The 13,804-nt window shown below is 33.7% G+C and overlaps 1 protein-coding gene across 2 annotated transcripts in view; it reads left to right on the top strand.

Annotated features, from left to right (window-relative positions):
• Positions 1–673: 673 nt before the first annotated feature.
• Positions 674–13,804, top strand: part of LOC110997636 (myosin heavy chain, non-muscle) — a 51,465-nt gene continuing 38,334 nt past the window's right edge. For both annotated transcript variants that reach the window (XM_045631917.1, XM_045631918.1), the window contains exon 1: positions 674–1,437. In XM_045631917.1, the coding sequence (XP_045487873.1) occupies positions 1,093–1,437 (345 nt within the window). In that variant the 5' untranslated portion in view covers positions 674–1,092. The remainder of the gene's footprint in view (positions 1,438–13,804) is intronic.

Below are 13,804 nucleotides of genomic sequence, written 5' to 3'. Positions count from 1 at the left end.
GAAGCCGTATACAAAGTGAAGCTGACACCTGACTCGTAAGGCGACTCGAGCTCTCACCACGCGCATAGGCATTAGGCGGTACGAGTAGTAGCCCTCATCACTCTTGCTCAATTTAGTTAAGCGTTTAAGTAAGTCGTAAATTTAGCATTTACGACAAGATGAACGTGATTGGAATGACCGTCATGCCACTTTTTGCGATTTTTAACTTTTTTATTCAAAGTGTGCAAAAGCGAGAGTGAGTTAGATGCTCTGGCGTCTTTTAACTGGCGCCTTATATCGGAACTCACTCTCGCTTTTGCACACACTCACCTCGTCGAGAGTGTGGATGGGCATTAAGACAACACCAAATTAAAAGTGTCGTTCGTGTCCTTTCCAGTTAACTGACCAAGTTATTTGTTGCATCATAATGACATCATGTAATATCGCACGATATTTTATTTTTAACGACAAAAAAGGCCGATACAGGCTGATACTAACCCGGAATAAATTCAAAACTTCAAAGATACCTTTGTTTTAACTTCATAGCATAACATGGCTTTGTTATTGAAGTTTGGTTCCTTTGCTTAGGCTATATGAGTTCTATGGTTCCACTGAATATACGATTGATAAATTATCTGTGAATATCTAAAATGTTCAAACAGCCAATGAACAGAACGGATTCGTGACATTTTATTCTGACGTTTATAAAAAGGATAAACGAGAACGGAGATGTTTGTGAATTGTGAATTTCCTTGACAATAATCTTTGTAGCATTTAATTGAACTTGTATTTCAAATCTTTTTACAAAAACCTCCTTAAATAGTGATAAGATTATAATACTTCCTCTATCCGTCCATTAATGCATTGTTTAATTTCGGCAAACACAAATTCGGGCGTCGACCGGTCCATCCCTCCTCCGTAAACCGTTGCTGTCATTCGGTCTGCTCACTGCTATCTGTTAAGTCGTCATTTTATACGTGTCGTGCGGTTGCGGCGCACGGATAAAGCTGTTTCGAACAACGCGTGTGTAGTGTCGGTCAGCGCGACCGTTTAATGTGGTATACAGTGCCGATATCAGGTTATCGTAAGGGTCGCGCGGCGTGATCGGGCGCGATGGTGGATATGGATAGAAACGACCCGGAGCTCCGGTACCTGTCGGTGGATCGGAACAGTTTCAATGACCCGGCAACTCAGGCAGAATGGACCCAAAAGCGGCTTGTATGGGTTCCGCATGAAACCCAAGGATTTGTGGCTGCAGGGATCAAAGGCGATCGCGGAGATGAAGTGGAAGTGGAAATCGCAGAGTCTGGGAAGCGAATTCTGGTGCCAATTGATGATATCCAGAAGATGAATCCTCCTAAATTTGACAAAGTTGAGGACATGGCTGAGCTAACATGCCTCAATGAAGCATCAGTGCTGCATAACATCAAGGACAGATACTACTCAGGACTTATATATGTAAGTTATTTTTTTATGCAATTTATATTAAGCTATCTCAATTATAGTTTCTAAAACATAACAAGTCTGACTTAACTTTTACATACAGAACATAAGGATTTGGTATCACTATAACTTTTATCCAGTACACAATTAGGACAAGATCTCAGTCTAATGAAGACCTAAATGTATGTAAAAGCCATTTCCCAGGTGTGTGTAATGATTCATGCCATGTTTTAGGTGATGTCATGGTTAAACATAATTTTTGGTCTAAGAGCCCATTGTATCACTTGTATAAGGTATGCATATTTTATTTGGGAGCCCTTTTGCTATTATAATTACAAAATTATAATAGCAAAATGACTTTGGAATATCTGAAAGTAATTGTCCATTTAATGGAAAGTATTTTTTTTAATTGAAAGTCTCAGCTGACAGAATTTAAAAAAACCCAATTATCTGTGTTAACTAGGAAAGATACAAAACAATAACTTAGTAATTAAAATACTAGGAAATAATAATTATGTATTATTGATTGTCATTAAACAGGGTTTCATTAAGTTTGATAATCATAACCAAAACCTTTCTAAATAAAAACTGTTTAAGCTATGGGCCTTAAACATATACTTAATTATGTCTGATTTAATTGGCTACCTTAAAGAAACCATTAGATTAATGACCTCATTCATAATTGTATAATATTCATTAAAATAAATTGTCAGTACTTCAATAAGACAATTAATCTTGGGATGGAGTATGCTGTGCTTTAGGTTAGGTTGTAAAATAATATATTTTCTCTTGATGGATGATTGTGTTGCAATTTACAAGCACTTAAGATCTAGTTTATAACAGTGTTAATTAAATAGTTCTAATATAAAATTTATTATCTTCATTATTTTTAAGGAATATGGTTCCCTATAATAAGTAAATACATAATTTTTATTTGAACTTAGTAAAAGTAAATTGTAGTTCTGCGTTATCAGTGGCTGACTCATGTTGGTGGCATGTCTTTGTCCCCTCATATAGTCCATACATGTATAATATTACATCAATTGTCACATATATAATAAATTCATACCTAAAAATATAATATGAGTTAAATATTTTATAAAATTACAAATGAGTACTGAAACTATAATTGTGAACATATGTGTATGCCGTAATTGTATTAAAACATATTTGTGCTTCGTATATGACACATTAGCATCCCAAACTATCAGCATAATATGAATTTCAACTACTTGATTGGGTGATTAAAGTTATGTAGTAAACATTGTTTTTGCTGGCTATTATGTTATTCCCAAATCTGAAAAGGTAAAATGAAAAATTTTGAAAGAATTTAATTTTTTTAAACAATATCATAGAAAACAAAGTTGGTACTTGGTTGGTACTTAAGAAATTGCTGTATTGTCTAACAATACAATTTATCAGCATTTTCCTCTGGTCAGGTCTTGGGTTAGCAATAACTCTTCACCATGAGTCATGTTGAAACAATAGGCCATGCTTCACAATGTTTTCCATGGCACCACATTACGGTAATGGCAACAATCCACAATCGTGTTTCGTAAATTGTATCCTTACAATGTGTTGTCGAGTTTATTGACGCTCTACTAAATAACTTATTTATTGACGGTACTTTGGCAGGGCGATTTGGTGTTAATTAGGTTGTTTCAGCTCGAATTCATTTGTTATATGAAGACGAGCTGATTCATATTCTCCAATTGAATGTTTTGCGATTAAAACCTATTTACATGCTTTTGTCTCATCGTAGCCCTTATAATTAAAGGTTCAATATTAGAACGTTTTGATTTGTGAGGGTTAATTCAAGCGTTGGTCAAAGCGTGCCCGAGATGAATGTCAAGGTGAGGCGCGCCGTCGGCCGAATCGGCTTCAACGGTCGTCGACCCGGGCGGGGCGGTGGGGGGAAGGGTGGCTGACGAGTGACGGCCCACGCGAATATGCGCCGCGCTTAACCTCCGCAGATGTTCTCCCGCCCTGGTACTTGTGCAGAACTTAATCAGATGTTTAGTCTTGTTAACGCGTTGTAAATTAATTATTCGTTAGCCGCGACTGCTGGGTGGGATAGGTATACTCCAAAGCATAGCAGTCTATACGATTTAGAAAATTGAATATGCTCTACTGATAATAGTATATTACTGTGGGATATAGTTTCAAATATCTTTGATTTTGCTGATACAGGTGTTATTCGACACGACATTATGCTGTATTTGTATCTTGTGACTTGAAGCGATTAAAATACAGTTATTATTTATACCTTTATCGAATCAGGCAAACTGTTAAACCATATACAACTCACCAACAATGTCTCCATAAATTGGATCTCTTATTGATTAAAAATACATGTTCATGTACCGTTTACGTCTTGATTGATAGGAATGAGTTACCTTTAAACTTATTATGTTAACTTCGTTTTGAAATACCGAAGTTATTTAAATTTCAAGAAACTGATTAGGAGAATCAAGAAAAGTTGAATGAGCCAACGTGTTTACGCAGTGTTACCAGTGTAAAGGCTAAAATTACACATATCCGCCCAGAGAACTGTCTCGTAAAAAAAGTTTATATATAAAGCGTACATTTAATATCATTACTATATGAGTAACCATAGTTCATAATAAGGGTTATCTATGACTTTTCGTATAAAAGTCCTAAATTGCTAGTAGGGTTAACGACAGTTAGTCGTAACCCGGTTTTAATACTAAGGTGTTGAAATATTGAAGTAGAAACAGTCAAGCATCATTTGCCATAGTTTTAGATAAGCATTATTGAAATACTAGGTGACAAGATATGTACTGTTAATAAGACTTGGATGACGCCTAAAGCAGTGAATGAAATTTGTAATAATTAATGGCAAGTGGTCCGCGTGGGTCGATCAAAATAGAACCGGCTATCTGTGGAACTCGGCATGCGATTGTTTAGCGGATGATAAACCCCAACGCGTTGTGATAACGCTTATCAGATCTTGGGCTTGATTCTTGAGTAACATTCGTCTCAAATTCAAACATGTCTTGATTTTATAGGTATTTTTTTAATAATACTTTATAATTGAATCATTTGAATGCTCAATACCTTAATCTACCATACCCTATCATTATTTCTATTCCAATATTATGATTTGCGATATCGCAAACAATTATCGCTGAAGTAAGGACGTGGAGCACCCTCATTCTACGTCCCTCGAGTGCAGAGGGCGGCCCAGACGGAACCGGCGCGCCGGGGTCAAATGAAACTTTCAGAATGTTGGCATCAACGGATACGGCATGTATGACGTAAAGGAGTGAGGGGAAATAAAGCATTTTGAGATGTGCTCGAAATTGTTCGTAAAGGACACTTCTGTATTGCTTTTGCGTGGTTTCATCTAAACGTATTTTTTCCTCTTTCGAGTGTAGGGTGGGGTTGCGGTGCTTAGACAAGATGCCTTAACAGTAGTGTATTTGTCGAAAACTAAATTTGTATGAAAATATATCGACAGGAACTCTCATTTTGATACAAATTAAGTTATCTTCTACATACACTACTGTTAAGTCATCTTTACTAAACGCCCAGGTGATAATTGTGTTGTAATTTCTTTCTTGTATGTCTACTATCCGTTCTGACAATTTTTTTGTTATTAGAGCGATTTTTAAGAAGCGAAAAAAAGAAGAACATAAAGCAAGATTTAATTTATTTACTGAAAATATAAGAAATTATTGTTAGAATTTAGTTCTACACAATTTAAAAATCGTAGAATCTTTATAGAAACTTGGGTGATTTTGTAGAAAATACGATATATAAAATAAAACGTGTATAGTGTACTGCGGAACAGAATGTATCATCTCCCGCACTGCGGAGAACATTTGCTAGTCCTGCGGATACTAAAGGATGCGCCGATTGCACCGTTCAATACTGCATTTTATGGAGTCTAATTGAAAACAGATGCTCGCGAAAAGTACACAATATGGAGATGGAAATAACTTTAAAATCTTTGATGCATTCAATGCAGGTGATAGCAACGTAATTGTTGTGCAGATAGTGAAAGCAAAATTGATTTAAATTTCGCCTATAACACCAATGTCATGTCAATTCGACGCCATTGAAATGTTGTTGGCCCCAGGTCACGAGAATATCCTCAAACGTAACGTATTTTATTGGTGCGGAATAGTCCAGAGGTATTTCGAGCCCAATGATGTCATTTATCGGTTTAATATTAGCGTCTTGCTCTGATGTTGCTCGTTATTGTTTTCGTGTTCAGCACGAAGCTTGCGATATAAGCGTTTGCTATATAACTGCTAATTTTCATATTAGGATTTATTTGTAAAAGCTTGCCAACGCTCGGCAACAAGAAAAACGAACAGAATGCAATAATTAATGTAGAAAGCACTTATAGACTTAATTTAACTAATTTTGTGACGTTCATAAGTGTACTTGTTTAGGTACATTAAAATATAGAAGTAAATCATAAAATTTAAAGAATATGGATTTCAAAGTAAGGGAAGCAACTATAGAAGGATTCAGCTCGTTTATCAGATTCCTGAAGTATCTAGAAGGTACACGAAATTTAAATTTATTTAAAAGGCTGGGGGCAATCAACCTGATTCTCAATTATCCTAATCTATCTTACAAAGTGAGTATTTAAGTAGTAAAACAAACGGATGTTATGAATAAAATCTATGTTGAGAAATGTGGTTGTTGTGCTGCAAGTTGTAGGAAGTTCGAACAGCATTGATAATAAATAATTTACAACACGTTTTGCGAGAGCAATGTGTCAATATTAATAAATTGAGCTCGAGATAAGTTAAGAATGCAATCTGAGGTAATAGTTTCGGACTCTCTTGAACTCACGATCAATTTTACTTGAGTAAACACATGAGTACTGACTTTTCTCGCAACTTTATGGAGGTATTATGTTTCAAGTAATATAGGAAGTCTATTCTATTAACATGCAGATATTGAAAATACTAAAACCTTACGTACGTATTACGTAAGATGATTTAATGCAACATGTATCCCCCTGCTCATCAGCAAAAGTAAGCAAATAATTATAAAGTGCATAAACTTATCATTATTTTGTTAAAATCATCGATAGTGCCTTTCGTTTTCAAGCAAAGACAATGTGTAAAAAGTAAATAAATCCTGTTGACGCAATCACCAAATAAGAAAATCAAATCCCGCCCCTCCCCTTAAATTGCTTAAAAGAATTGCCCCGCACTGTATAAGAATAAAAAGGTATTTCTAATCCTTGGTAATACATATCATATTGATGAATTACTAAGACAACCGTAAGACGACGACAAAGAAAGTAAATTGGTCTCCTGCCATAAGTTTTAGTGAATTATTCTTCAGACGAGAGAAATAAAGAAAATTAATCAGGTTAAAGTAATGCTCCCGTCGGCTCCCAGTCTTGGGTCCTTGATTTTGATTTAAATTGATGCGATTTACATTGATATTGCCGAGAACCTGCTTTGCTGACAAACAATTTAAAAATGAATCCCTATTTCCCTTGCTTGTCTTGGCTGGACTGATTTCGCTTATTATCTTTTTGTTGCGTTTTGTTATTGTCAGAAGAAGCTTCTTATTAAAGAAAAATTAAGGTAAAAAAGAAAATTTATGAATACTTAACCACCATATTAAGTCTTGACTTTTATTATGATAGCAAATTTTTGTGCATCGCGCTTTTTCTTTTCTAACTTTTTTGATGTACAACCTTATGACATAACGTTGATAGGAATGCGTGCTGCAAATATCGCCAAAGAGGATGTAATAAAAATGAATATAGCTTAAAACAAATGCTTCGATCAGAGGTAATATATTGATAAAATACATAAAACATAATTAATTTAACATTTCTAACAAAAAAAGAATTTCTTAGTGCACATCACCGTTAGTTCAGAGCTATTACGCCTAATATTAAAAGTTCAATTTAATTTTTTTTTAAGTTTAGACATACACGTTACTAACATAACATTTGGTATACTTGATTATAAAGAAGAATACAATAGTTTAATTTAATTTACAGATGTCCAAAACAAACAAAGAATGTTGTATATCATAAAGCATTAGAATAATAAATACTTTGTTTCCAAAATATTTTTGTTAATTTCACCAATTCTAAATCAGTATTCATGTTAATTTAGGACGTTTGTCGGGTCCGCTAGTATATAATAAGGGCTGATCGTGACAGATTTTTAGTTGCCACAATGGTAGTTTATAATACCTCCAATATTAAACCAAAGGGGCCAAACCAAATATCAAGAGTGATTTACCTTAAACATTTCCATTATAATAAAGCAGGTTCATGTGACACAAGTTAATTTTCATTTAAATGTTTTAGTGCCTGAAGTTGGCATTTATTAATTTGCCTCGGTAGCTTATGTAACCGTACTTGTGAAACCTCTTTATAGGCTTTATATTTCAATACATAGAAGTTTCACAAGACCGTGAACAGTGACAGTCGTGTCTGTATTAAATACCAACTGCTGATTATATCTGTACCTTCATGTAAGACAGGAAACAGAAGTTCGTGACAATGCCCTTATTTATTCACAGGAGTTCAAATCGTTGTGTGTTTCACACAAGGTATACGTTGAGATTTGGTATGTCCAAAAATTTCATGCATTATACATATGTATATGCAAGCTGAAAAGCTTTGCATATCCCCCTTTGTGTCAAAACATCTGTGAACATTTGTGTGTCAAGTTATTGTAATAAGTAAGCAGATTAAAGAAATTTTATAACTGTCTACAGTCATTAACGCAGTGAACTGCAGAACAAAGCACATACCCATCCGTCTCTTGACCTTCTCATTATTAGCGATTTACATTAGATTTAAATTCATATCTAATTTCACCAAGGTCCAAATTCCCGTGAGCCAATTACCGTAGTAGTCCGTATAATTAGTTTGTCTTTGTCCAATGATATTTTTCATAGATAATTAAGCATTTTATTCCGTTTGTAATATGAGACAAAAGACTCTTTGTGGTCAATAAATTGGAATGATATGACTTGTGAATGGACGTTTATTAATGTATTGATATTGCTAATTACTCAGATGCAGCATCATGACCTTCAGTGGAGTTTATTACGAATATCAAATTTGTTAATTTTCATTACGATTTTGTTACATTTATGGATTTTGTTTGTTGCCTCGGGCACATTGAAATATGCCTGTCATTTGTCAAATAACACTATTGTCCCATATAAAAAACTAACGTTGTACCATGTATGGACGACTTCGTCAATGTAACAGCACGACTTGATTCCATATGTCCACTCCATAAATGGGTACGTTTAAGCTGCCATATGTCCAACGGCATCTACCTAAGACCAAACTGCGAACTTAGTACTAGAGGCCGTGCAAGCAATTATAAGCGTTTTTATTCTAGACTAGAGGTTTGTTTTCGATGCTGTGGTTCGCAGGAATATTGTGCAATTGGTAATATAAAATGTTGGAAAAATTTAGGTGCAGATTGATAGCATTGATTAATTTGAAACTGTTATGGAGTGCAATCAGCGTCAATTCAGACTTCAAGTTTTTGGTTGCTCACAGCTTGAAACTCGTTTCTTACCTTAAGTCCCGCGCTGACCTTATCGTGATAAATTGCTGGCGCTTTTAAGATTTTCTTTGAGCACGACTTATGTCGCAAGACTGTCCGAGACAAAGCTTTGTGCTTCAGCTGTCAATAAAGGTTGAATAAAGTTGAGTATTTTTTTCAATTGCGAATTTAAGTAGGTACTAAAACTGATCTTACTAAGTGGTCGGGAAATATTAAGGTTGAATTTATCCGATCCAGATCTTTTATTATATTACTCGAATGCCGAGGTGATTTGCAATAACGTATAAACGAATCGGCGCTAATTAAGACTAAATACTTTAGCAATGTCAAACGATAGTATCGTATCTGTTACAGAAAATTGTGCAAACAAAATTCCGTGGAGCGTGTACCCGAAACATAAATTTTCGTAAAAAGCAACATTATTGTCCTGTTTTACGATAAGTTTCACATACACAGTCGCTTGCGCAACTCGTAGTGATTAAAGCCTTAAATGGGCATCGGTGGAGGAGACCTTCATAAAGTGGGTCGCAGTTAATGCCATCTGGTCAAGCAGGACACGTTCTGATGTAACTGTACTTGGCCATATCGCAGTGTGAAAAACCCTAATTATAACATGATTAACGCTCAATAATGTATGTCATTACTGGATGCTTGATTTAATTTGGGCTCTACAGCTATTGATACAACCTAATCCATTTTCTCATATTTTCTTTCCTAATTCCCTGACCAAAATTCACGTAACGTTTGCATGAATATTTATAAATGTAATGATGTATTAAATAAATAGATTTATTTGTGTGTCAACGGGCATGGTTTTGAAAACTTTTCTAAAAACTACAAAATCTTTATTTTTAGACCGTGTGGTCTGACATATTAAAGTGTGTGTACCGAACTCTGGGTGGCTAAACACTGTGTCATATGAATGACGTGAGATAACAAGAGCACGTAACTATTGCTAAACCTATTTTGTAGGTATTATGCTGACAAGCTTGGGCTTTTCCAGATAACGTCTTTCTGGACTAACAAGGTATAAGACAAGTTGTACAGGTCTGTAATGAACACATTTACACAGACACAGTAGTAGTAGTAGGGTAGTAGTGTTTTTGATTTTTATTTGATGATCTTTTTGTTGATTATAAGTAAATTACATATAATTATTCTGTATATAATAATAATTATTATTAATAATTAATTATTAATTGTATATATTTATATTAATTAATGTATATATATATATATATATACAATATCAGTTTAGTTCAGTTTTTGGTCCTTATAAAACATGGAAAAATGTGTATATATATAACAAATCTAAACAGAGAAGTTTGGAAAGAAGCGGGCTTTATTATTCTAAGCAATAATTATTTTGATAAAACAGTTTAAAGGCATATTTGATATACAATTTTGCTGAGTAAAATTTAATAACGTTAATACACCTACAAAATTAAGATTTGTCGTTGCGATAATATTATGTTTGCAGCCCACGATTTTGCCTTTGTCTCTTTATTTTGTGGGCGATGTTTTTGAAACGAGTGCAAATATGATGAATTACCTTTACCTCAAGTTAAATTGTTTGAACAAAATATGCGACTTGTAAATTAAAATATTATCAAGGTTTTTTGTTTCGTAAATGTGCTCCAAACCCGGTACAATCTCAAACTACCCACATTCAGTAGCAAATATGCAGCAGTTACTAAAGTATTTAAATGATTTTTTTTTGATAGATTTTGGAACTTTAATGTTTAAAAAAAAGATGTTTTTTTAGACTGCCATTCTCAAATATAAGGGCGTAGGTCGGAAGAAGAATTAGCGTGAAACTTGCCTCAAAGAAACTTGGTACATATAGCTTAATTGGGTGTTATTATAATGATTTGAAAAGGTCTTTAAGCAATGAACCGGGTAGTAATTACGATGATAGTACATACCACGGCATAATTATTATGAGAACGAGATAACCGTGTTACGTTGACGTGATTTCATACGATCACGTAACTATTGTCTCTGATGAGGAATTCTATTGTAATTGTTTGGCATATTGTGCGTTTGTTATGATAGAATATTGGCTGTAGTATGTTAATTGTTAATTAAACGTTCTCATGATACGAGTGTTTATATAAAATGATTCTATTTATAAAAAGAGGTGCTCTTCTTCTAAACGCTTATCACGCTTGATTAGCTTCAGCTAGTTGGTACATGCTAGTTTCCTTCTCATCTTCCTGGTTCAATCGATAAAAATTTTGGTTTTGATACAAGACCAAAGTTATTCATAAAGAAATTTATTTATTTATTTCAGAAATACACACATTATCTTTACAGCCTATGCCAATAGAATACTGTCGAGAAACATTTAATAAAATATAATAAAGTACATAAAAATTAAACACATAAAATACACAATATCGCTACTGTGAATTCACACAGCGAACATACAAATATGTCGATACTGTCGGAGACTGCATTTAGTAGGCGCAAATTATCTCTTGATTATGATTTTTTTACTTGAATGTAGACAAAACCCTAGTTTGGAAAATAAATACTAAAGGTAAAGTGTTTATATATATATATATATATATATATATATATACAAACCAAAATAAACACATAAAACTAAAAGCTAGTATTGAGTTACAACAGATAGTTCTCAATTATATCAAAATAATGTACATATATGTACAATTACAAGGGTCAGAATTAAAAAGATACATATCATTACATACTAGCGTTAAAACTTTTGATAAAACGAGACGACAGAATACTTATTAATTAGTCTGATGTATTTATTACAACCTATTGGTCAAAATGTATTTAAGACTTCTGATATTGATTACTGTGGAATAAATAAAACAATATAAAGGAGCACGGTTATTTGATATAAAAATATATTTTATTGTAACCAAAACATTGTGTAATGTGTATTGTATGTCCAGGTTGTCGCGGCTTGATCGACTGCACCGCGAAGGTCATATCGGCCACGATCAGAATTGTTGTTGATTTAAATTGTTGCCACTAATCTCAGACTATTGTTCAATTAAATCTACATAATAACGTAGCAATGTCTGAAGTAAGAAAACTTCTAATCTAGGGTATACTCAAACTCAAAATGACTTTATTCATAGAGGCAACCAAGTACACTTTTGAACGTCAACAGAAGAGATGTCAAATTGATTCTAAATTTACATTTACTACCAGTTCGCAAGTCAAGGCTGGAGAGCGGGCAAGAAAGATGAACCGGCAAAAACTCAAATTTTCAATCATATAAATTGTTTGAACTGAAACAAATTAGTCCCAAGGATTAGGATCATTTAAATATTCGTCTAATTTATAATATTTTCAATTGTTTGGTAACTAAAAATTATAGGTTTGCTGAAGAAATTTATCCTAACATAATGAGAAACTTAAGTAATTTTAATAAATTTTCGAAAGCCCCCCTTTAACAATAAAATTGCGCCCCTGTGGGAATCACTGGCCCAGATTTAACGCTGTTTCTTAAAAAAACCTTTTGGATTTGACACAGGGTACAACAAACTTGCTCAGAATGTATCAAAATACAATTAAATATACTATGTATTAATTGTTATTTTATAGCCTATTAACTACATAGCGATAACACTATTAACATTAATATCTCGTTTATATTCAAAGGAAAAGTTTTGACGTACATATTACTAGGTAGTAACTCGTAATTTAGATAATGTTAAGAAAAATTGAGAGACATTTCGTCTTTATGCGTATACTACAATTTATTAAATCAAAACTGTTTATAAACATACCGGTTATATTGACCAGAATCAGTGGTCCCAGCTGAATTCTATTTTATTACGTACTTAATTACAACGTCATCGGTTTTTATGACCAAATATGAGTAGTCAGGTCCTTCTATATCGTTATAACAGATTTTAACTCTATTTATGAAGATTTGTTTGGGTTAACCTCTTCTGCCCTGTTTTAACAGCGTCGAGCCGTATTACATCAAAATTTCATCAGAATCACCTTGATTGCTGGAAGTTTTCCACGGTCCGCATCATAACATACTTTCTTTTGCTAGTGAGCTGTAGAGTCTTCGAGAGAGAGATAGGACATCCAAGTCTTTAAATAAAGTATACTCCTCTCTTAAAGGCCGGAACTGTAACAACAATTATTTTTGCTGTTTGGTTGCAATATACATATTTTTCTCTGGTATACGGTTGGATTGATTTGTACAACAAAGCGTTTTTTTCTTTCGCTTCAGTTGCATGACAGTTGCCTTTGTGATAGATTGATACTCAAATTACACAACCGTTTTTGTGGTATTAACTATACCATAGATATTAAATTGTTAAACCCAAGTGTGTCATACAACTATGCCTTTTGATAGCAGATTAATATTCAAGTCACAACCGACTAACATAAACTTAAAAATCGGCTAGAAATGTCTATAAGGCTTTTAAACGGTTGATTTTCAACCTAGAGGTTTAGATCGCAAGGTTTTAGATTATCCAGCGACTTGAGACTCTTGTAGGTGCGTCAAGGACGTTGTTAGTGGCTACAACGTTAACAACAATTTTAGGACACCTGTAAATTACATTTTTAAATTTAATATATTCATTCCTTTGTCATCATCATCATTATTATAAATTGTAGTTCCTTTACAGTATTACTAAGTATACCCAAGTACATCAGCTAAAATCTAGGTTTTTCGAAGCTTAAGGCGTATTGAAAGTTTGCCAGCCTCTGAATGAAAAGCTAACCTAGCTTTTCACAGTGAATATTTCATGAAATCTACTTTACAAGGGAACGGCTGGCAGCTTTTGTTCATTCGCTCGTATACAGTCACAGATTATATATTAAAAGTTTAAAATTTT

This window comes from Pieris rapae, chromosome 17, assembly GCF_905147795.1.
Source record: "Pieris rapae chromosome 17, ilPieRapa1.1, whole genome shotgun sequence".
NCBI classification, from domain to species: Eukaryota; Metazoa; Arthropoda; class Insecta; order Lepidoptera; family Pieridae; genus Pieris; species Pieris rapae.
This window is presented reverse-complemented; position numbering and strand designations above follow the sequence as displayed.